Raw genomic sequence first — 26,694 nt, forward strand, 5'->3', positions numbered from 1 at the left:
ATCTGCCTTTAGCAACAATGTGGACATCTGTCAGATATGATCGTTGGTCTTCTCTTTTGTATTCAATTTTAACTTCTTTTGTTGTTAAGTCAGCGGATATCAGTTTTAATTTTATTATATATCGTCATTCAATAATTTAAAGAAAAACTGATGTCTTTTGTGCTTATTTAGTTGCTTTTTTCCAAATAAATGATGATTTAATTACATTAACTATCGTTTTGCCATAATAAATTGGGGGTAACTCTATTACCTAACCTTAATTCGGAGGAAAAGAAGATATATTCGTCTAAATCTATTTTACCTTAACTTTTTACAGCTGCTCCTCCTTCCGGTGGTAAGTAGTCAATGTTAATCCCAAAGTCCGTCGAAGTAAAGATGATCGCAAGGCATTTCACCAATACCTACTCATATATAGCTATTGCATGTTCTCCGTAATGAAGACGTTCAACGCTAAATATAGTGTAATCTTTGTTTTGTTTCAGAATCTGAGGATGAGACCACTGAAGAAAATATTGGTAATATCGGAGATTAGCAGTTCTTCTTTTTGAGTAAACCTCAATTGTTTATAAAATGATAATATTCATTTTAATCAAATCTTGACATATGCAAATTATTATATGTCAGAAATCAAAATTATGTTGATTGCTTTTATCAACAAATTGAGAAATCTTTCAAAATACGAAAATAGCAGTCGATTTTCTGACATGCATTTCACTCCACTTTTTGGTCAATAGTTTATTGCTTTCTGAAATATACGAATTGCATTGATGATTAATTTTTCTGGAAAACATGAGTGACCTGTCCGTTTGTCTTGATAAAACAACGGTGTATGCCAACATTGCGATCTACATCAAGTTCACTAATTGTTCTTAATTCGTAGTCAATCCCTTAAAATCTACGAGAACGGAGAACAAGATTGGTTTTATTTCCTTGCAGTATGCAAATTACCAATTTAATTAATTTTTTGAATCATCATCTATCAGACCGGACAATGTTTTGTTATTTTCTTCATTATCGTCTATGAATTTTTTAACAGATGTTCACCTTGCAATATTGTTGAATTTACGAGCAAATATATAGTTCTTAGTTTATGAAAAGTCTTTACTGTTTGACATTAAATATTCACGTTTGCAATGATATAATACTTTTTTTTTTGGTTTCGATTCACTTTGTATTGGTATTGTATATTATTATGCTTATCACATTTCGAAATTTTAAGAAAGTTTTTATCTTTTTTATTATTAATGTATAAAGGAGATGAAGATCTAGGTGAAGGTACGGTCATTTGTTTATATAAAGGTTTAAGAACTTAACTTGATGATTTTGAACATTCGTAAATTAATTAGATGGTTGTAACAGTGTTAAATATAACTTTATATGTTTGGTATATACTTTAATGTTTGGGTATAAAAGAGAGTTTTAACTAAGACGATTCTTAAACGTTTAAATTGTGTTTATTTCTTCTTGTTTTTCATTTGTACCAACGGTTTACGTCACTGTTGATTTTTTTCTTTGTTAACATACGCAGACAATAATGGTCAGAATTCCTCAGGTAATGTACTTAGTGTTCAACTGCTATTTATTTCCGCGGAAGGTATATGTAGAAACAGTGTTTAAACCTTTACGTGAAATGATACGTATGCCAGTAACAATACCAAGCACATTTTCTGTTTATGAGGAACATGTTGTCTCTTCGGTGTGTTGCTATCATCATTCAAGAGGAAGCTGATATGCAATTATCATTTGAATATCATTTGAATATTTTAACATTCTTTAATACTAGAATGAAACACTTTTATGTATTCCTTTTCGTGAAGTTGAGGTTTTCATGGAGTGCACCTTTGTTAGAACAATTGTTGTTGATTGGCAATTTATTTTATGTCATTTTCATTCGCATTATTCATTTAATGTGTTCTTCTCTCCCTCCAGACGACAATACACCATCAGGTTCGTTTAGGCCTATGCAATTTCACGAGGAAAACATAACAAGAAACTTCACATATCTGCAATTTAATGTTAATTTCACAATGTCCAGCTATATCTTTATTTAAATGATAACATATTTCGTGTCAGATTTGTAAAATACCCACAACATGAAAAAGTATTTCAATAAAATGCTTACTTTGATGTGGGTGTTGCGTGATAGACATTACTCTGAACGGCGATAAGGCTTATTTTAAATAATTGTGTTTGTTCGTGTTTATTTTGAAACATGTTTATTTGTTATATATTATCATTCTCTTCTTCAGAAACGTAGCTTACAGATTTTTTTTTTTTGCATGGCGTTACCATTATGCTTATATGCAGTAGATCGCACGCTTATTTGCTGAAAATATCGCTTGCAAATCAATTTGTTTATATCAAAATATAATTCTCTTTTTTATATTTTTCTCTGAATCTTGCACTTAATCATTCGCGGGGGAAACATTTTTTTGCAAAGCTGTATCAATAAACGGTTTCATGAAAACAGGAAGCATTTATAGTAATCATTAGATATTCATGACCAAGTGACCATAGATTATAATCTGAAACAATCGATGTTAAAAAATGTATTCAAATTGGGATTACTAAAAGGTAAATATTTTGGTTATTAACTATTTAATAAGTATTCTTATTAATTCTTTAATAAGAATTATTCAATTATTACTGAAAGCTCATTAAATTCTTTCTTGTCATATTCATATGAAGGACAAAAACAAAATTGTCCAAATCGTATAACTTCGTTAAGAAATTTAATTTGGATATTGCATATTTCAAAAGAAACGATGTCCTGACAGAAAAGTTGTTAGTTTTAGAGGTGATCAGAGATTTCATCTGAGCCTCTTTGGACTTGCAACTTACATGGCGGTTCACAAGTTGCGTTTGATATTTTGGTGATTGTTATGTGGCATTCTTTATACATTCATTCTGTTAGCCAATGGCCAACTTGTAAGATAGGTTATAACAATATTCATTCTAAAACTTTCTGAAATTAAAGTAGTAATGAAGACAGTAAAACAATACCGAGTAAGACAGGATCAATGATTTGAAGCCCGAAACAGATGCAGTTCATAAGTTTATTCAAATGAAAGTTGCTCAATTTAAATATTTTTATTTGCATTCAATCAAGGTAACCAAGGAGGTAACCAAGGAGGTACGTTTCCCTTTGTTTTCTTTTTCTTCTTCTCTTACTATTAATATAGTTGTCAATGTTTTAAGATGTCATGTGCTATATAATATGGTTCATTGTGAAAATAATCGCCAACACTTACGAATATATTCTAAAGTTGTTTTGTCAAGTTTTCGAGTGTCTAGTACTTTCAGTCACTATTACGCTAAAGTCAAAATCTGGAACAGTGTCCGTGAGTAGTAACCTGTTCGTCACTTATGTTTTTAGAATGTAATTATGCCCGACATTTCCTTCGAACTTCTCTTACGTGTCATAGATGGGGTTAGTATCATGGTAAAAACAGAATAAACATTTGTCCGAAAATCTTGAATTCTAAACCACTGTAGGAGTTGGTGGACCTAATGAAGAGATAACTTTCTGTAATAAAAGTAGTAGTAGATTCACAGGAGAAACATTTTTTTGCAAAGCTGTATCAATAAACGGTTTTATGAAAACAGGAAGCATTTATAGGAAACATTAAATATTCACGAACAAGTGACCATAGATTATATTCTGAAACAATCGATGTTAAAAAATGTATTCAAATTGGGATTACTAAAAGGTAAATATTTTGGTTTCTGTTCAATCAGTTTTAGTTCCATGTTTTTACGGGAAACTAATTAATTATTTAATATGATTATTAAATAATTACTAAAAGCTCATGAAATTCTTTCTTGTCTGTATTTCAGGAGGAAACATCGGTGAGTTGGTATTCTGTAAATCATTAAGATTTACAGAATAGGTCTTTTGCTACACTTCTGTAGTCTATTATCCATTAATCAATTTGAAAATCAAATCAAAAGCTCTTTGTAGTTATCTTTTAGAAAGTCAGAATGGTTTAGACAGTTTGGGAAGGTTGTTTTCAAAACCATACCTTCCTTTGAAGTGTTATATTTACATGAAGGACAAAAACACTATTTGCCAAATCGTATAACTTCGTTGAGAAATTTAAAATGTATATTGTTAGTATTTATTTATATGATTTTTTTATGGGAACGATTACTTTAGATCGGTTTCTAAGTTGATACCGTAAATTTAGGGAAAATTTTCGATTGAATATTTCGGCATGCTGAATTCGGAAATTCATCACAAGAGGAGAGGTGTGTTTATTACTCCAATTTTCTGAATACAATCTAAAGGGAAACTTAAAATGTACTTGAATAGTTCCCATATGGATTTCATCATTTGCATTTTCAAAAATAACGGAAGGTATACGTTTGGTTTTGTATCCTAAAAGCCCAACAATATATATTGCAAATAATACTGTGGTAGCTTTTGAAATCGCGGAGCTTAAATGCTAATAGTTTGTTCTTTCAATATTCATATCTTTCTTCAGCTGTTCTCTTCTGTCAATGAAGACCAAATATCTAATGCAAATCACTTTAACTGATATCAACTATTGTTTTAAATACAGGAAATAGTGATACTATTAGGACAACACCACAATCAGGAGGTAAATATATTTCTATTATTTTTGGTGTCCTGTTTGGCATTTTGAGATATTCCTTTAAGGTATAATCGCGAGAACGTTATACGGCATTAATTTAATAAATATTCCTTTCAAGGTATATAAACGAAATATCTTGTTCCATTATAGTTTTATTGCTATTTTGCATATTTCAAAAGAAACGATGTCCTGACAGAAAAGTTGTTAGTTTTAGAGGTGATCAGAGATTTCATCTGAGCCTCTTTGGACTTGCAACTTACATGGCGGTTCACAAGTTGCGTTTGATATTTTGGTGATTGTTATGTGGCATTCTTTATACATTCATTCTGTTAGCCAATGGCCAACTTGTAAGATAGGTTATAACAATATTCATTCTAAAACTTTCTGAAATTAAAGTAGTAATGAAGACAGTAAAACAATACCGAGTAAGACAGGATCAATGATTTGAAGCCCGAAACAGATGCAGTTCATAAGTTTATTCAAATGAAAGTTGCTCAATTTAAATATTTTTATTTGCATTCAATCAAGGTAACCAAGGAGGTAACCAAGGAGGTACGTATCCCTTTGTTTTCTTTTTCTTCTTCTCTTACTATTAATATAGTTGTCAATGTTTTAAGATGTCATGTGCTATATAATATGGTTCATTGTGAAAATAATCGCCAACACTTACGAATATATTCTAAAGTTGTTTTGTCAAGTTTTCGAGTGTCTAGTACTTTCAGTCACTATTACGCTAAAGTCAAAATCTGGAACAGTCTCCGTGAGTAGTAACCTGTTCGTCACTTATGTTTTTAGAATGTAATTATGCCCGACATTTCCTTCGAACTTCTCTTACGTGTCATAGATGGGGTTAGTATCATGGTAAAAACAGAATAAACATTTGTCCGAAAATCTTGAATTCTAAACCACTGTAGGAGTTGGTGGACCTAATGAAGAGATAACTTTCTGTAATAAAAGTAGTAGTAGATTCACAGGAGAAACATTTTTTTGCAAAGCTGTATCAATAAACGGTTTTATGAAAACAGGAAGCATTTATAGGAAACATTAAATATTCACGAACAAGTGACCATAGATTATATTCTGAAACAATCGATGTTAAAAAATGTATTCAAATTGGGATTACTAAAAGGTAAATATTTTGGTTTCTGTTCAATCAGTTTTAGTTCCATGTTTTTACGGGAAACTAATTAATTATTTAATATGATTATTAAATAATTACTAAAAGCTCATGAAATTCTTTCTTGTCTGTATTTCAGGAGGAAACAACGGTGAGTTGGTATTCTGTAAATCATTAAGATTTACAGAATAGGTCTTTTGCTACACTTCTGTAGTCGATTATCTATTAATCAATTTGAAAATCAAATCAAAAGCTTTTTGTAGTTATCTTTTAAAAAGTCAGAATGGATTAGACAGTTTGGGATGGTTGTTTTCAAACCATACCTTCCTTTGAAGTGTCATATTTACATGAAGGACAAAAACACTATTTGCCAAATCGTATAACTTCGTTGAGAAATTTAAAATGTATATTGTTAGTATTTATTTATATGATTTTTTTTTTATGGGAACGATTACTTTAGATCGGTTTCTAAGTTGATACCGTAAATTTAGGGAAAATTTTCGATTGAATATTTCGGCATGCTGAATTCGGAAATTCATCACAAGAGGAGAGGTGTGTTTATTACTCCAATTTTCTGAATACAATCTAAAGGGAAACTTAAAATGTACTTGAATAGTTCCCATATGGATTTCATCATTTGCATTTTCAAAAATAATGGAAGGTATACGTTTGGTTTTGTATCCTAAAAGCCCAACAATATATATTGCAAATAATACTGTGGTAGCTTTTGAAATCGCGGAGCTTAATTGCTAATATTTTTTTCTTTCAATATTCATATCTTTCTTCAGCTGTTCTCTTCTGTCAATGAAGACCAAATATCTAATGCAAATCACTTTAACTGATATCAACTATTGTTTTAAATACAGGAAATAGTGATACTATTAGGACAACACCACAATCAGGAGGTAAATATATTTCTATTATTTTTGGTGTCCTGTTTGGCATTTTGAGATATTCCTTTAAGGTATAATCGCGAGAACGTTATACGGCATTAATTTAATAAATATTCCTTTCAAGGTATATAAACGAAATATCTTGTTCCATTATAGTGGTATTACTATTTTGCATATTTCCAAAGAAACGATGTCCTGACAGAAAAGTTGTTAGTTTTAGAGGTGATCAGAGATTTCATCTGAGCCTCTTTGGACTTGCAACCTACATGGCGGTTCACAAGTTGCGTTTGATATTTTGGTGATTGTTATGTGGCATTCTTTATACATTCATTCTGTTAGCCAATGGCCAACTTGTAAGATAAGTTATAACAATATTCATTCTAAAACTTTCTCAAGTAAAAGTAGTTATGAAGACAGTAAAACAATACCGAGTAAGACAGGATCAATGATTTGAAGCCGGAAACAGATGCAGTTCATAAGTTTATTCAAATGAAAGTTGCTCAAGTTAAATATTTTTATTTCCATTAAATCAAGGTAACCAAGGAGGTAACCAAGATGGTACGTATCCCTTTGTTTTCTTTTTCTTCTTCTTATACTTTTAAAATGGTTGTCAATGTTTTAAGATGTCATGTGCTATATAATGAGATGGTTCATTGTGAAAATAATCACCAACTCTTACGAATATATTCTAAAGTTTGTTTTGTCATGTTATCGAGTGTCTAGTACTTTCAGTCACTATTACGCTAAAGTCAAAATCTGGAACAGTGTCCGTGAGTAGTTACCTGTTCGTCACTTATGTTTTTAGAATGTAATTATGCCCGACATTTCCTTCGAACTTCTCTTACGTGTCATAGATGGGGTTAGTATCATGGTAAAAACAGAATAAACATTTGTCCGAAAATCTTGAATTCTAAACCACTGTAGGAGTTGGTGGACCTAATGAAGAGATAACTTTCTGTAATAAAAGTAGTAGTAGATTCACAGGAGAAACATATTTTTGAAAAGCTGTATCAATAAACGGTTTTATGAAAACAGGAAGCATTTATAGGAAACATTAAATATTCACGAACAAGTGACCATAGATTATATTCTGAAACAATCGATGTTAAAAAATGTATTCAAATTGGGACTACTAGAAGGTAAATATTTTGGTTTCTGTTCAATCAGTTTTATTTCCATGTTTTTACGGGAAACTAATTAATTATTTAATATAATTATTAAATAATTACTAAAAGCTCATGAAAGTCTTTCTTGTCTGTATTTCAGGAGGAAACGTCGGTGAGTTGGTATTCTGTAAATCATTAAGATTTACAGAATAGGTATTTTGCTACACTTCTGTAGTCGATTATCCATTAATCAATTTGAAAATCAAATCAAAAGCTCTTTGTAGTTATCTTTTAGAAAGTCAGAATGGTTTAGACAGTTTGGGAAGGTTGTTTTCAAAACCATACCTTCCTTTGAAGTGTCATATTTACATGAAGGACAAGAACACTATTTGCCAAAACGTATAACTTCGTAGAGAAATTTAAAATGTATATTGTTAGTATTTATTTATATGATTTTTTTATGGGAACGATTACTTTAGATCGGTTTCTAAGTTGATACCGTAAATTTAGGGAAAATTTTCGATTGAATATTTCGGCATGCTGAATTCGGAAATTCATCACAAGAGGAGAGGTGTGTTTATTACTCCAATTTTCTGAATACAATCTAAAGGGAAACTTAAAATGTACTTGAATAGTTCCCATATGGATTTCATCATTTGCATTTTCAAAAATAACGGAAGGTATACGTTTGGTTTTGTATCCTAAAAGCCCAACAATATATATTGCAAATAATACTGTGGTAGCTTTTGAAATCGCGTAGCTTAATTGCTCATATTTTTTTTCTTTCAATATTCATATCTTTCTTCAGCTGTTCTCTTCTGTCAATGAAGACCAAATATCTAATGCAAATCACTTTAACTGATATCAACTATTGTTTTAAATACAGGAAATAGTGATGTTATTCCGACAACAACACAATCAGGAGGTAAATATATTTCTATTATTTTTGGTGTCCTCTTTGGCGTTTTGAGATATTCCTTTAAGGAATAATCGCGGGAACGTGATACGGCATTAATTTAATAAATATTACTTTCAAGGTATATAAACGAAATATCTTGTTCCATTATAGTGGTATTGCTATTTTGCATATTTCAAAAGAAACGATGTCCTGACAGAAAAGTTGTTAGTTTTAGAGGTGATCAGAGATTTCATCTGAGCCTCTTTGGACTTGCAAACTACATGGCGGTTCACAAGTTGCGTTTGATATTTTGGTGATTGTTATGTGGCATTCTTTATACATTCATTCTGTTAGCCAATGGCCAACTTGTAAGACAAGTTATAAAAATATTCATTCTAAAACTTTCTCAAGTAAAAGTAGTAATGAAGACAGTAAAACAATACCGAGTAAGACAGGATCAATGATTTGAAGCCCGAAACAGATGCAGTTCATAAGTTTATTCAAATGAAAGTTGCTCAAGTTAAATATTTTTATTTCCATTAAATCAAGGTAACCAAGGAGGTAACCAAGATGGTACGTATCCCTTTGTTTTCTTTTTCTTCTTCTTATACTTTTAAAATGGTTGTCAATGTTTTAAGATGTCATGTGCTATATAATGAGATGGTTCATTGTGAAAATAATCACCAACTCTTACGAATATATTCTAAAGTTTGTTTTGTCATGTTATCGAGTGTCTAGTACTTTCAGTCACTATTACGCTAAAGTCAAAATCTGGAACAGTCTCCGTGAGTAGTAACCTGTTCATCACTTATGTTTTTAGAATTTAATTATGCCCGACATTTCCTTCGAACTTCTCTTACGTGTCATAGATGGGGTTAGTATCATGGTAAAAACAGAATAAACATTTGTCCGAAAATCTTGAATTCTAAACCACTGTAGGAGTTGGTGGACCTAATGAGGAGATAACTTTCTGTAATAAAAGTAGTAGTAGATTCACAGGAGAATTTTTTTTTTGCAAAGCTGTATCAATAAACGGTTTTATGAAAACAGGAAGCATTTATAGGAAACATTAAATATTCACCACCAAGTGACAATAGATAATATTCTGAAACAATCGATGTTAAACAATGTATTCAAATTGGGATTACTAAAAGGTAAATATTTTGGTTTCTGTTCAATCAGTTTTAGTTCCATGTTTTTACGGGAAACCAATTAATTATTCAATATAATTATTCAATAATTACTAAAGGCTCATGAAAGTCTTTCTTGTCTGTATTTCAGGAGGAAACATCGGTGAGTTGGTATTCTGTAAATCATTAAGATTTACAGAATAGGTATTTTGCTACACTTCTGTAGTCGATTATCAATTAATCAATTTGAAAATCAAATCAAAAGCTCTTTGTAGTTATCTTTTAGAAAGTCAGAATGGTTTAGACAGTTTGGGATGGTTGTTTTCAAAACCATACCTTCCTTTGAAGTGTCATATTTACATGAAAGACAAAAACACAATATGCCAAATCGTATAACTTCGTGAGAAATTTAAAATGTATTATTTTAGTATTTATTTATATGATTTTTTTTATGGGAACGATTACTTTAGATCGGTTTCTTAGTTGATACCGTAAAAAGTTAGGGAAAATTTTCGATTGAATATTTCGACTCGCTGAATTTGGAAATTCATCACAAGAGGAGAGGTGTGTTTATTACTCCAATTTTCGGAATATATCCTAAAGGGACACTTAAAATGTACTTGTATATTTCCCATATGGATTTCATCATTTGCATTTTCAAAAATAATGGAAGGTATACGTTTGGTTTTGTATCCTAAGAGCCCAACAATATATGTTGAAATTAATACTGTGGTAGCTTTTGAAATCGCGGAGCTTAATTGCTAATATTTTTTCTTTAAATATTCATATCTTTCTTCAGCTGTTCTCTTCTGTCAATGAAGACCAAATATCTAATGCAAATCACATTAACTGATATCAACTATTGTTTTAAATACAGGAAATAGTGATGTTATTCCGACAACACCACAATCAGGAGGTAAATATATTTCTATTATTTTTGGTGTCCTGTTTGGCATTTTGAGATATTCCTTTAAGGTATAATCGCGAGAACGTTATACGGCATTAATTTAATAAATATTCCTTTCAAGGTATATAAACGAAATATCTTGTTCCATTATAGTGGTATTGCTATTTTGCATATTTCAAAAGAAACGATGTCCTGACAGAAAAGTTGTTAGTTTTAGAGGTGATCAGAGATTTCATCTGAGCCTCTTTGGACTTGCAACCTACATGGCGGTTCACAAGTTGCGTTTGATATTTTGGTGATTGTTATGTGGCATTCTTTATACATTCATTCTGTTAGCCAATGGCCAACTTGTAAGATAAGTTATAACAATATTCATTCTAAAACTTTCTCAAGTAAAAGTAGTAATGAAGACAGTAAAACAATACCGAGTAAGACAGGATCAATGATTTGAAGCCCGAAACAGATGCAGTTCATAAGATTATTCAAATGAAAGTTGCTCAAGTTAAATATTTTCATTTCCATTAAATCAAGGTAACCAAGGAGGTAACCAAGATGGTACGTATCCCTTTGTTTTCTTTTTCTTCTTCTTATACTATTAAAATGGTTGTCAATGTTTTAAGATGTCATGTGCTATATAATGAGATGGTTCATTGTGAAAATAATCACCAACTCTTACGAATATATTCTAAAGTTTGTTTTGTCATGTTATCGAGTGTCTAGTACTTTCAGTCACTATTACGCTAAAGTCAAAATCTGGAACAGTCTCCGTGAGTAGTAACCTGTTCATCACTTATGTTTTTAGAATGTAATTATGCCCGACATTTCCTTCGAACTTCTCTTACGTGTCATAGATGGGGTTAGTATCATGGTAAAAACAGAATAAACATTTGTCCGAAAATCTTGAATTCTAAACCACTGTAGGGGTCGGTGGACCTCATGAAGAGATAACTTTCTGTAATAAAAGTAGTAGTAGATTCACAGGAGAAACATGTTTTTGCAAAGCTGTATCAATAAACGATTTTATGAAAACAGGAAGCATTTATAGGAAACATTAACTATTCACCACCAAGTGACCATAGATTATATTCTGAAACAATCGTTGTTAAATAATGTATTTAAATTGGGATTACTAAAAGGTAAATATTTTGGTATCTGTTCAATCAGTTTTATTTCCATGTTTTTACGGGAAACTAATTCATTAGTTAATATAAATATTAAATAATTACTAAAGGCTCATGAAAGTCTTTCTTGTCTGTATTTCAGGAGGAAACGTCGGTGAGTTGGTATTCTGTAAATCATTAAGATTTACAGAATAGGTATTTTGCTACACTTCTGTAGTCGATTATCCATTAATCAATTTGAAAATCAAATCAAAAGCTCTTTGTAGTTATCTTTTAGAAAGTCAGAATGGTTTAGACAGTTTGGGATGGTTGTTTTCAAAACCATACCTTCCTTTGAAGTGTCATATTTACATGAAAGACAAAAACACAATATGCCAAATCGTATAACTTCGTGAGAAATTTAAAATGTATTATTTTAGTATTTATTTATATGATTTTTTTTTATGGGAACGATTACTTTAGATCGGTTTCTTAGTTGATACCGTAAATAGTTAGGGAAAATTTTCGATTGAATATTTCGACTCGCTGAATTTGGAAATTCATCACAAGAGGAGAGGTGTGTTTATTACTCCAATTTTCGGAATATATCCTAAAGGGACACTTAAAATGTACTTGTATATTTCCCATATGGATTTCATTATTTGCATTTTCAAAAATAATGGAAGGTATACGTTTGGTTTTGTATCCTAAGAGCCCAACAATATATATTGCAAATAATACTGTGGTAGCTTTTGAAATCGTGGAGCTTAATTGCTAATATTTTTTCTTTAAATATTCATATCTTTCTTCAGCTGTTCTCTTCTGTCAATGAAGACCAAATATCTAATGCAAATCACATTAACTGATATCAACTATTGTTTTAAATACAGGAAATAGTGATGATATTCCGACAACAACACAATCAGGAGGTAAATATATTTCTATTATTTTTGGTGTCCTGTTTGGCGTTTTGAGATATTCCTTTAAGGTATAATCGCGGGAACGTGATACGGCATTAATTTAATAAATATTCCTTTCAAGGTATATAAACGAAATATCTTGTTCCATTATAGTGGTATTACTATTTTGCATATTTCAAAAGAAACGATGTCCTGACAGAAAAGTTGTTAGTTTTAGAGGTGATCAGAGATTTCATCTGAGCCTCTTTGGACTTGCAACCTACATTTCGGTTCACAAGTTGCGTTTGATATTTTGGTGATTGTTATGTGGCATTCTTTATACATTCATTCTGTTAGCCAATGGCCAACTTGTAAGATAAGTTATAACAATATTCATTCTAAAACTTTCTCAAGTAAAAGTAGTAATGAAGACAGTAAAACAATACCGAGTAAGACAGGATCAATGATTTGAAGCCCGAAACAGATGCAGTTCATAAGATTATTCAAATGAAAGTTGCTCAAGTTAAATATTTTCATTTCCATTAAATCAAGGTAACCAAGGAGGTAACCAAGATGGTACGTATCCCTTTGTTTTCTTTTTCTTCTTCTTATACTATTAAAATGGTTGTCAATGTTTTAAGATGTCATGTGCTATATAATGAGATGGTTCATTGTGAAAATAATCACCAACTCTTACGAATATATTCTAAAGTTTGTTTTGTCATGTTATCGAGTGTCTAGTACTTTCAGTCACTATTACGCTAAAGTCAAAATCTGGAACAGTCTCCGTGAGTAGTAACCTGTTCATCACTTATGTTTTTAGAATGTAATTATGCCCGACATTTCCTTCGAACTTCTCTTACGTGTCATAGATGGGGTTAGTATCATAGTAAAAACAGAATAAACATTTGTCCGAAAATCTTGAATTCTAAACCACTGTAGGGGTCGGTGGACCTCATGAAGAGATAACTTTCTGTAATAAAAGTAGTAGTAGATTCACAGGAGAAACATGTTTTTGCAAAGCTGTATCAATAAACGATTTTATGAAAACAGGAAGCATTTATAGGAAACATTAACAATTCACCACCAAGTGACCATAGATTATATTCTGAAACAATCGTTGTTAAATAATGTATTTAAATTGGGATTACTAAAAGGTAAATATTTTGGTATCTGTTCAATCAGTTTTATTTCCATGTTTTTACGGGAAACTAATTCATTAGTTAATATAAATATTAAATAATTACTGAAAGCTCATGAAAGTCTTTCTTGTCTGTATTTCAGGAGGAAACGTCGGTGAGTTGGTATTCTGTAAATCATTAAGATTTACAGAATAGGTATTTTGCTACACTTCTGTAGTCGATTATCCATTAATCAATTTGAAAATCAAATCAAAAGCTCTTTGTAGTTATCTTTTAGAAAGTCAGAATGGTTTAGACAGTTTGGGATGGTTGTTTTCAAAACCATACCTTCCTTTGAAGTGTCATATTTACATGAAGGACAAAAACACAATATGCCAAATCGTATAACTTCGTGAGAAATTTAAAATGTATTATTTTAGTATTTATTTATATGATTTTTTTTTATGGGAACGATTACTTTAGATCGGTTTCTTAGTTGATACCGTAAATAGTTAGGGAAAATTTTCGATTGAATATTTCGACTCGCTGAATTTGGAAATTCATCACAAGAGGAGAGGTGTGTTTATTACTCCAATTTTCGGAATATATCCTAAAGGGACACTTAAAATGTACTTGTATATTTCCCATATGGATTTCATTATTTGCATTTTCAAAAATAATGGAAGGTATACGTTTGGTTTTGTATCTTAAGAGCCCAACAATATATATTGCAAATAATACTGTGGTAGCTTTTGAAATCGTGGAGCTTAATTGCTAATATTTTTTCTTTAAATATTCATATCTTTCTTCAGCTGTTCTCTTTTGTCAATGAAGACCAAATATCTAATGCAAATCACATTAACTGATATCAACTATTGTTTTAAATACAGGAAATAGTGATGATATTCCGACAACAACACAATCAGGAGGTAAATATATTTCTATTATTTTTGGTGTCCTGTTTGGCGTTTTGAGATATTCCTTTAAGGTATAATCGCGGGAACGTGATACGGCATTAATTTAATAAATATTCCTTTCAAGGTATATAAACGAAATATCTTGTTCCATTATAGTGGTATTACTATTTTGCATATTTCAAAAGAAACGATGTCCTGACAGAAAAGTTGTTAGTTTTAGAGGTGATCAGAGATTTCATCTGAGCCTCTTTGGACTTGCAACCTACATTTCGGTTCACAAGTTGCGTTTGATATTTTGGTGATTGTTATGTGGCATTCTTTATACATTCATTCTGTTAGCCAATGGCCAACTTGTAAGATAAGTTATAACAATATTCATTCCAAACTTTCTCAAGTAAAAGTAGTAATGAAGACAGTAAAACAATACCGAGTAAGACAGGATCAATGATTTGAAGCCCGAAACAGATGCAGTTCATAAGATTATTCAAATGAAAGTTGCTCAAGTTAAATATTTTCATTTTCATTAAATCAAGGTAACCAAGGAGGTAACCAAGATGGTACGTATCCCTTTGTTTTCTTTTTCTTCTTCTTATACTATTAAAATGGTTGTCAATGTTTTAAGATGTCATGTGCTATATAATGAGATGGTTCATTGTGAAAATAATCACCAACTCTTACGAATATATTCTAAAGTTTGTTTTGTCATGTTATCGAGTGTCTAGTACTTTCAGTCACTATTACGCTAAAGTCAAAATCTGGAACAGTCTCCGTGAGTAGTAACCTGTTCATCACTTATGTTTTTAGAATGTAATTATGCCCGACATTTCCTTCGAACTTCTCTTACGTGTCATAGATGGGGTTAGTATCATAGTAAAAACAGAATAAACATTTGTCCGAAAATCTTGAATTCTAAACCACTGTAGGGGTCGGTGGACCTCATGAAGAGATAACTTTCTGTAATAAAAGTAGTAGTAGATTCACAGGAGAAACATGTTTTTGCAAAGCTGTATCAATAAACGATTTTATGAAAACAGGAAGCATTTATAGGAAACATTAACAATTCACCACCAAGTGACCATAGATTATATTCTGAAACAATCGTTGTTAAATAATGTATTTAAATTGGGATTACTAAAAGGTAAATATTTTGGTATCTGTTCAATCAGTTTTATTTCCATGTTTTTACGGGAAACTAATTCATTAGTTAATATAAATATTAAATAATTACTGAAAGCTCATGAAAGTCTTTCTTGTCTGTATTTCAGGAGGAAACGTCGGTGAGTTGGTATTCTGTAAATCATTAAGATTTACAGAATAGGTATTTTGCTACACTTCTGTAGTCGATTATCCATTAATCAATTTGAAAATCAAATCAAAAGCTCTTTGTAGTTATCTTTTAGAAAGTCAGAATGGTTTAGACAGTTTGGGATGGTTGTTTTCAAAACCATACCTTCCTTTGAAGTGTCATATTTACATGAAGGACAAAAACACAATATGCCAAATCGTATAACTTCGTGAGAAATTTAAAATGTATTATTTTAGTATTTATTTATATGATTTTTTTTTATGGGAACGATTACTTTAGATCGGTTTCTTAGTTGATACCGTAAATAGTTAGGGAAAATTTTCGATTGAATATTTCGACTCGCTGAATTTGGAAATTCATCACAAGAGGAGAGGTGTGTTTATTACTCCAATTTTCGGAATATATCCTAAAGGGACACTTAAAATGTACTTGTATATTTCCCATATGGATTTCATTATTTGCATTTTCAAAAATAATGGAAGGTATACGTTTGGTTTTGTATCTTAAGAGCCCAACAATATATATTGCAAATAATACTGTGGTAGCTTTTGAAATCGTGGAGCTTAATTGCTAATATTTTTTCTTTAAATATTCATATCTTTCTTCAGCTGTTCTCTTTTGTCAATGAAGACCAAATATCTAATGCAAATCACATTAACTGATATCAACTATTGTTTTAAATACAGGAAATAGTGATGATATTCCGACAACAACACAATCAGGAGGTAAATATATTTCTATTATTTTTGGTGTCCTGTTTGGCGTTTTGAGATATTCCTTTAAGGTATAATCGCGGGAACGTGATACGGCATTAATTTAATAAATATTCCTTTCAAGGTATATAAACGAAATATCTTGTTCCATTATAGTGGTATTACTATTTTGCATATTTCCAAAGAAACGATGTCCTGACAGAAAAGTTGTTAGTTTTAGAGGTGATCAGAGATTTCATCTAAGCCTCTTTGGACTTGCAAAATACATGGCGGTTCACAAGTTGCGTTTGATATTTTGGTGATTGTTATGTGGCATTCTTTATACATTCATTATGTTAGCCAATGGCCAACTTGTAAGATAAGTTATAACAATATTCATTCCAAACTTTCTCAAGTAAAAGTAGTAATGAAGACAGTAAAACAATACCGAGTAAGACAGGATCAATGATTTGAAGCCCGAAACAGATGCAGTTCATAAGTTTATTCAAATGAAAGTTGCTCAATTTAAATATTTTCATTTTCATTAAATCAAGGTAACCAAGGAGGTAACCAAGAAGGTACGTATCCCTTTGTTTTCTTTTTCTTCTTCTCATACTTTTAAAATGGTTGTCAATGTTTTAAGATGGCATGCGCGATATTATCACCCACTCTTTCGTATATATTTTAAAGTTCGTTTTGTCATGTTTTCGAGTGCCTAGTGCTTTCAGTCAGTATTACCCTAAAATCAAAATCTGGAACAGTGTCCGTGAGTAGTTACCTGTTCGTCAATTATGTTTTTAGAATGTAATTAATCCCAACATTTCCTTCGAATATCTGTTACGTGTCATAGATGGGGTTAGTATAATGGTAAAAATAAACTCAACATTTGTCCAAAAATCTTGAATTCTAAACCACTGAAGGGATTGGTGGACCTGATGAAGAGATATGCTATATATGGTAATGTCACTAGAGTTGACACAAAATATGGAAAAATATCAAGGAATGGCAACCTTTGATTAAGCATTATTTGGTTGTTACATCGTATTACCTAGATGAATGTCAGGGAATACTGGGAAGGATCACCACCTTCATCAAAGATAAGTTCAAGCAATTGTGGCTCTCTAATATTTAGAAGCAATTCTAACGAGCTTTGAAAGCTGATGTAACCTCATGGTGTGAACGTCCGTGGTACTGACCGATTTATGATGGGGATGTTGTAATCTTAAATAATGTTATAAATGTTAGCAATGTTAAGGAAAATTCATCATTTGACTGAATGCATTTGAATTTTCAATTATTACTGATATCTTTCCTTAGTTATAGCCGCTCAGAAAAACAACCAAATTTCCGAAAAAGGTAAGAATAATTTGAAGGAAGAAACGTTCTAAAAAATGACCAACTCTATTTTGTTTCAGCTGATGAATCACTTTTCATGTGACGTCGTAGCTACACACGATTTGAAAGCCACTTCTATCGTTAATGTGACTTGCTAATGATGAATGGAAGAATTTTAGTCATACTAGAAATTGTCATGTTGTAAAACGCTTGTCTGTATGTACAATGGAGGACCATTTGTTAAATCCTTCCAAATCTTGGAACAAACAGACAACAATGTGGACATACCGGAAGTGAATATTGTAGGTCTTAAGGTGGAAGGTTTTGTTTTATTTATAAATCAGTGACAGTAGACTCTTTTCTATCTGTTGACTGTCTACAAAGTAAATCCTCGCAATTCACAGTACATATACTGTGGAAATCATAAACTTATCATTATGGCATAACTTCATTTTATAGGGCTTTTGTTCAAGCGAGACATGTGTAAACCACATTAGGTTTATGTCATCTTTTATTTTGATTTATGTAAGCGAAAATAATACGACGAAATCAACGACTAATTTCTTATAATTAATTCTTTTTTATGGAATCTAGGCAACGGAGGTACTGGTGTTGCTAGTATAATACAAGTTAAGGAAGGCATTAAAACCAAACCAGTGACATTGTCAGGCAAGTCAGGTATGTTGAACATATAGGGGTACATGCAATCAAGTAAGGAACAGATCATCCCCAACTGATTTGGTTCCAGATTCAAAATTCATACTAAATGGTAATCTTCATTTCGTCTACAAAAAAATAAAACATTATAAATTGTGAATGTCTTTCACCATATTTTTGAAAGTCTCTTTTGCAAACTGCGTAATTAAAACATCTAGTTTGCAAACTTTAATTTACATCCATGGAACTCTATATGTATAGTTATTGATGCTTTTCGACATAACATATAACTATACCTACATGACATCTACTAAAGTACATATGCATTTGGAATAAAAAATTTCTTCAGTTGAGATTTATTTAAAGTAATTATCATTTCTTATCAAACTTTACCGCAACATCCACATTCAAAGGGTATTCGATATATGTGTATCTTTTTTTTCCAAAGCTGTGGGTAACTCGGATAAAGGTAAGTCTGCAGTTCTTTTTAAATACTAAAATATAACAAAATGTGAATGTATCTTATCATATTTTGTAAACTAAGTGAACCATCCTTGCAAACTTAACTTACATTGTATAAAATCTAGGTATAATTACTCATGTTATTCGACATAAGATGTAACTATACATAAAATTAATTGCAGTACATTTAAATTTGGAATAAATGATTTGTTTAAGATATGATTCTTTTATGTCAATTCCCATTTATAATTAAATATTACCTAGATATCCAATTTCAAATTAATTCGATACTTTTTTATTTTTTCGATAGCTGGAGGTAACTCTGGTAACGGTGAGTGTGCGATTCTTCTACCTTCAAACTAAAAAATTACAAAATGTGAATGAAACTCACTATAATTTCAAACACTCCTTTGTCAACTTCGTCATTAAAAAGCCTTTGCAAACTTTAATTGTCATCCCATGAAGTTCTACTTACATTACCCATGTTATTTAACATATATGATGTGGCAACCCAAGCCTAGTAACATGGCATTAGTAACATATACATTTCGAATAATACATTTATTAAGTTCAACAAGTTACTCAATTCCTTACACAGGTAACTTTGGCGATACAAGTTAGTTTGTAGCACAATGTTTAAGAAATCGAAATAGTGTTAGAGGTGTCAGAAAACAAGAATTTGAATCTTTAGATTACTCTCGATTGCAATTACAACATTGAGGCCAGAGAGTATTTACATCCCGTGTATTTATTCAATGTTATTGAGAGAGTACGTGGGTGGTGATGGAGAAAGTAAGTGAGTGGTGATACAGAAAGTAAGTGGGTGTTCATGCAGAGAGTTAGTGAGCGGTGATGCAGAGAGTAAGTGGGTGGGCATGCAGAGAGTTAGTGAGTGGTGATGCAGAGAGTAAGTGGGTGGGGATGCAGAGAGTAAAAAGGTTTATTTATAGAATAAATGTCTGAGGCTTTCATTTAGTTTTAGAATGTAATTATTCCAAACATTCTCTTCGAATATCAGTTACGTGTCATAGATGGGGTTAGTATCATGGTAAAAACAGAATTAACATTTGTCCGAAAATCTTGAATTCTAAACCACTGTAGGGGTTGGTGGACCTCATGAAGAGATAACTTTCTGTAATAAAAGTAGTAGTAGATTCACAGGACAAACATTTTTTTGCAAAGTTGTATCAATAAACGGTTTCATGAAAACAGGAAGCATTTATAGGAAACATTAAATATTCACGACCAAGTGACCATAGATTATATTCTGAAACAATCGATGTTAAAAATGTATTCAAATTGGGATTACTAAAAGGTAAATATTTTGGTTTCTGTTCAATCAGTTTTAGTTCCATGTTTTTACGGGAAACCAATTAATTATTTAATATAATTATTCAATATTTACTAAAAGCTCATGAAATTCTTTCTTGTCTGTATTTCAGGAGGAAACATCGGTGAGTTGGTATTCTGTAAATCATTAAGATTTACAGAATAGGTATTTTGCTACACTTCTGTAGTCGATTATCCATTAATCAATTTGAAAATCAAATCAAAAGCTCTTTGTAGTTATCTTTTAGAAAGTCAGAATGGTTTAGACAGTTTGGGATGGTTGTTTTCAAAACCATACCTTCCTTTGAAGTGTCATATTTACATGAAGGACAAAAACACAATTTGCCAAATCGTATAACTTCGTAGAGAAATTTAAAATGTATATTGTTAGTATTTAATTATATGATTTTTTATGGGAACGATTACTTTAGATCGGTTTCTAAGTTGAAACCGTAAATTTAGGGAAAATTTTCGATTGAATATTTCGACTCGCTGAATTCGTAAATTCATCACAAGAGGAGAGGTGTGTTTATTACTCCAATTTTATGAATACAATCTAAAGGGAAACTTAGAATGTACTTGAATAGTTTCCATATGGATTTCATCATTTGCATTTTCAACAATAATGAAAGGTATACGTTTGGTTTTGTATCCTAGAAGCCCAACAATATATATTGCAAATAATACTGTGGTAGCTTTTGAAATCGCGGAGCTTAATTGCTAATATTTTTTTCTTTCAATATTCATATCTTTTTCCACCTGTTCTCTTCTGTCAATGAAGACCAAATATCTAATGTAAATCACATTAACAAATATCAACTATTGTTTTAAATACAGGAAATAGTGATGTTATTCCGACAACAACACAATCAGGAGGTAAATATATTTCTATTATTTTGGTGTCCTGTTTGGCGTTTTGAGATATTCCTTTAAGGTATAATCGCGGGAACGTGATACGGCATTAATTTAATAAATATTCCTTTCAAGGTATATAAACGAAATATCTTGTTCCATTATAGTGGTATTGCTATTTTGCATATTTCAAAAGAAACGATGTCCTGACAGAAAAGTTGTTAGTTTTAGAGGTGATCAGAGATTTCATCTGAGCCTCTTTAGACTTGCAACCTACATGGCGGTTCACAAGTTGCGTTTGATATTTTGGTGATTGTTATGTGGCATTCTTTATACATTCATTCTGTTAACCAATGGCCAACTTGTAAGATAAGTTATAACAATATTCATTCCAAAACTCTCTCAAGTAAAAGTAGTAATGAAGACAGTAAAACAATACCGAGTAAGACAGGATCATTGATTTGAAGCCCGAAACAGATGCAGTTCATAAGTTTATTCAAATTATAGTTGCTCAAGTTAAATATTTTTATTTGCATTCAATCAAGGTAACCAAGGAGGTAACCAAGAAGGTACGTTGCCCTTTGTTTCTTTTCTTCTTCCTCTCTTGCCTTCAAAATGGTTGTCTTAAAAATGGCATGTGCAGTATAATGAAATGGTTCATTATGAAAATAATCACCAACTCTTTCGTGTATATTCTAAAGTTTGTTTTGTAATGTTTTAGTCAAAATCTGGAACAGTGTCCGTGAGTAGTTACCTGTTCGTCATTTATGTTTATAGAATGTTATTATTCCCAACATTTCCTTCGAATATCTGTTACGTGGCATAGATGGGGTTAGTATAATGGTAAAAACAGACTAAACATTTGTCCGAAAATCTTGAATTCTAAACCACTGAAGGGATTGGTGGACCTGATGAATAGATATGCTATCTATGGTAATGTCACTAGAGTTGACACAAAATATGGAAAAATATTCAAGGAATGGCAACCTTTGTTAAGCATTATTTGGTTGTTACATCGTATTACCTAGATGAATGTCAGGGAATACTGGGAAGGATCACCACCTACATAAGTTCAAGCAATTATGGCACTCTAAAATTTCGAAGCTACTCTAACGAGCTTTGAAAGCTGATGTCGCCTCTGGAGTGAACATCCGTGGAACTGACCGATATATGATGGGGATGTTGTAAAATTCAATAATGTTATCAATTTCAAGCAATGTTAAGGAAAACTCATTATTTAGCTGAATGCATTTGAGTTTTCAATTATTACTGATTTCTTTACTTAGTTGTTAGATTTAGAGGTGATCAGAGATTTCATCTTTGACTTTGAACTTGTAAACTACATGGCGGTTCACAAGTTGCGTTTGATATTTTGGTGATTGTTATGTGGCATTCTTTATACATTCATTCTGTTAGCCAATGGCCAACTTGTAAGATAAGTTATAACAATATTCATTCCAAAACTTTCTGAAATAAAAGTAGTAATGAAGACAGTAAAACAAAACTGAGTAAGACAGGATCAATGATTTGAAGCCCGAAACATATGCAGTTCATAAGTTTATTCAAATGAAAGTTGCTCAAGTTAAATATTTTCATTTTCATTATATCAAGGTGACCAAGGAGGTAACCAAGAAGGTACGTATCCCTTTGTTTTCCGTTTCTTCTTCTCTTACTGTTAAAATAGTTGTCAATTTTTAAAAATGGCATGTGCTATATAATGAGATGGTTCATTGTGAAAATAATCGCCAACACTTACGAATATATTCTAAAGTTTGTTTTGTCATGTTATCGAGTGTCTAGTACTTTCAGTCACTATTACGCTAAAGTCAAAATCTGGAACAGTGTCCGTGAGTAGTTACCTGTTCGTCATTTATGTTTATAGAATGTTATTATTCCCAACATTTCCTTCGAATATCTGTTACGTGGCATAGATGGGGTTAGTATAATGGTAAAAACAGACTAAACATTTGTCCGAAAATCTTGAATTCTAAACCACTGAAGGGATTGGTGGACCTGATGAAGAGATATGCTATCTATGGTAATGTCACTAGAGTTGACACAAAATATGGAAAAATATTCAAGGAATGGCAACCTTTGTTAAGCATTATTTGGTTGTTACATCGTATTACCTAGATGAATGTCAGGGAATACTGGGAAGGATCACCACCTACATAAGTTCAAGCAATTATGGCACTCTAAAATTTCGAAGCTACTCTAACGAGCTTTGAAAGCTGATGTCGCCTCTGGAGTGAACATCCGTGGAACTGACCGATATATGATGGGGATGTTGTAAAATTCAATAATGTTATCAATTTCAAGCAATGTTAAGGAAAACTCATTATTTAGCTGAATGCATTTGAGTTTTCAATTATTACTGATTTCTTTACTTAGTTGTTAGATTTAGAGGTGATCAGAGATTTCATCTTTGACTTTGAACTTGTAAACTACATGGCGGTTCACAAGTTGCGTTTGATATTTTGGTGATTGTTATGTGGCATTCTTTATACATTCATTCTGTTAGCCAATGGCCAACTTGTAAGATAAGTTATAACAATATTCATTCCAAAACTTTCTGAAATAAAAGTAGTAATGAAGACAGTAAAACAAAACTGAGTAAGACAGGATCAATGATTTGAAGCCCGAAACATATGCAGTTCATAAGTTTATTCAAATGAAAGTTGCTCAAGTTAAATATTTTCATTTTCATTATATCAAGGTGACCAAGGAGGTAACCAAGAAGGTACGTATCCCTTTGTTTTCCGTTTCTTCTTCTCTTACTGTTAAAATAGTTGTCAATTTTTAAAAATGGCATGTGCTATATAATGAGATGGTTCATTGTGAAAATAATCGCCAACACTTACGAATATATTCTAAAGTTTGTTTTGTCATGTTATCGAGTGTCTAGTACTTTCAGTCACTATTACGCTAAAGTCAAAATCTGGAACAGTGTCCGTGAGTAGTTACCTGTTCGTCATTTATGTTTATAGAATGTTATTATTCCCAACATTTCCTTCGAATATCTGTTACGTGGCATAGATGGGGTTAGTATAATGGTAAAAACAGACTAAACATTTGTCCGAAAATCTTGAATTCTAAACCACTGAAGGGATTGGTGGACCTGATGAAGAGATATGCTATCTATGGTAATGTCACTAGAGTTGACACAAAATATGGAAAAATATTCAAGGAATGGCAACCTTTGTTAAGCATTATTTGGTTGTTACATCGTATTACCTAGATGAATGTCAGGGAATACTGGGAAGGATCACCACCTACATAAGTTCAAGCAATTATGGCACTCTAAAATTTCGAAGCTACTCTAACGAGCTTTGAAAGCTGATGTCGCCTCTGGAGTGAACATCCGTGGAACTGACCGATATATGATGGGGATGTTGTAAAATTCAATAATGTTATCAATTTCAAGCAATGTTAAGGAAAACTCATTATTTAGCTGAATGCATTTGAGTTTTCAATTATTACTGATTTCTTTACTTAGTTGTTAGATTTAGAGGTGATCAGAGATTTCATCTTTGACTTTGAACTTGTAAACTACATGGCGGTTCACAAGTTGCGTTTGATATTTTGGTGATTGTTATGTGGCATTCTTTATACATTCATTCTGTTAGCCAATGGCCAACTTGTAAGATAAGTTATAACAATATTCATTCCAAAACTTTCTGAAATAAAAGTAGTAATGAAGACAGTAAAACAAAACTGAGTAAGACAGGATCAATGATTTGAAGCCCGAAACATATGCAGTTCATAAGTTTATTCAAATGAAAGTTGCTCAAGTTAAATATTTTCATTTTCATTATATCAAGGTGACCAAGGAGGTAACCAAGAAGGTACGTATCCCTTTGTTTTCCGTTTCTTCTTCTCTTACTGTTAAAATAGTTGTCAATTTTTAAAAATGGCATGTGCTATATAATGAGATGGTTCATTGTGAAAATAATCGCCAACACTTACGAATATATTCTAAAGTTTGTTTTGTCATGTTATCGAGTGTCTAGTACTTTCAGTCACTATTACGCTAAAGTCAAAATCTGGAACAGTCTCCGTGAGTATTAACCTGTTCGGCACTTATGTTTTTAGAATGTTATTATGCCCGACATTTCCTTCGAATATCTGTTACGTGTCATAGATGGGGTTAGTATCATAGTAAAAACAGAATAAACATTTGTCCGAAAATCTTGAATTCTAAACCACTGTAGGGGTCGGTGGACCTCATGAAGAGATAACTTCCTGTAATAGAAGTAGTAGTAGATTCACAGGAGAAACATGTTTTTGCAAAGCTGTATCAATAAACGGTTTTATGAAAACAGGAAGCATTTATTGGAAACATTAAATATTCACGAACAAGTGACCATAGATTATAATCTGAAACAATCGATGTTAAAAAATGTATTCAAATTGGGATTACTAAAAGGTAAATATTTTGGTTTCTGTTCAATCAGTTTTATTTCCATGTTTTTACGGGAAACTAATTCATTAGTTAATATAAATATTCAATAATTACTAAAGGTTCATGAAATTCTTTCTTGTCTGTATTTCAGGAGGAAACATCGGTGAGTTGGTATTCTGTAAATCATTAAGATTTACAGAATAGGTATTTTGCTACACTTCTGTAGTCGATTATCAATTAATCAATTTGAAAATCAAATCAAAAGCTCTTTGTAATTATCATTCAGAAAGTCAGAATGGTTTAGACAGTTTGGGATGTTTGTTTTTAAAACATTACCTTCCTTTGAAGTGTCATATTTACATGAAGGACAAAAACACAATATGCCAAATCGTATAACTTCGTTGAGAAATTTAAAATGTATATTTTTAGTATTTATTTATATGATATTTTTTTTATGGGAACGATTACTTTAGATCGGTTTCTAAGTTGATACCGTAAATAGTTAGGGAAAATTTTCGATTGAATATTTCGACTCGCTGAATTTGGAAATTCATCACAAGAGGAGAGGTGTGTTTATTACTCCAATTTTCTGAACACAATCTAAAGAGAAACTTAAAATGTACTTGAATAGTTTCCATATGGATTTCATCATTTGCATTTTCAACAATAATGAAAGGTATAAGTTTGGTTTTGTATCCTAGAAGCTCAACAATATATATTGCAAATAATACTGTGGTAGCTTTTGAAATCGCGGAGCTTAATTGCTAATATTTTTTCTTTTTATATTCATATCTTTTTTTCACCTGTTTTCTTCTGTCAATGAAGACCAAATATCTAATTCAATCACATTAACTGATATCAACTATTGTTTTAAATACAGGAAATAGTGGTACTAGTGCGACAACACCACAATCAGGAGGTAAATATATTTCTATTATTTTTGGTGTCCTGTTTGGCGTTTTGAGATATTCCTTTA

General features: G+C 31.5%; 1 protein-coding gene and 1 long non-coding RNA gene across 2 annotated transcripts in view; both read left to right on the forward strand.

Moving 5' to 3' along the window:
- LOC139963204 (uncharacterized) overlaps nucleotides 1-8,539 on the forward strand; it is a 63,207-nt gene extending 54,668 nt beyond the window's left edge. Inside the window, exons 10-17 of the mRNA XM_071963773.1 lie at nucleotides 3,110-3,133; nucleotides 3,838-3,849; nucleotides 4,563-4,601; nucleotides 5,124-5,147; nucleotides 5,852-5,863; nucleotides 7,140-7,163; nucleotides 7,872-7,883; nucleotides 8,520-8,539. Of these exons, the coding sequence (XP_071819874.1) occupies nucleotides 3,110-3,133; nucleotides 3,838-3,849; nucleotides 4,563-4,601; nucleotides 5,124-5,147; nucleotides 5,852-5,863; nucleotides 7,140-7,163; nucleotides 7,872-7,883; nucleotides 8,520-8,539 (167 nt within the window). The remainder of the gene's footprint in view (nucleotides 1-3,109; nucleotides 3,134-3,837; nucleotides 3,850-4,562; nucleotides 4,602-5,123; nucleotides 5,148-5,851; nucleotides 5,864-7,139; nucleotides 7,164-7,871; nucleotides 7,884-8,519) is intronic.
- Nucleotides 700-3,088, forward strand: LOC139962517 (uncharacterized). Its single transcript, XR_011791259.1, has 3 exons — nucleotides 700-1,275; nucleotides 1,529-1,552; nucleotides 1,930-3,088. It is a non-coding gene; the product is annotated as an uncharacterized lncRNA (long non-coding RNA).
- Nucleotides 8,540-26,694: the final 18,155 nt, after the last annotated feature.

This window comes from Apostichopus japonicus, chromosome 21 (genome assembly GCF_037975245.1).
Source record: "Apostichopus japonicus isolate 1M-3 chromosome 21, ASM3797524v1, whole genome shotgun sequence".
Lineage (NCBI taxonomy): Eukaryota > Metazoa > Echinodermata > Holothuroidea > Aspidochirotida > Stichopodidae > Apostichopus > Apostichopus japonicus.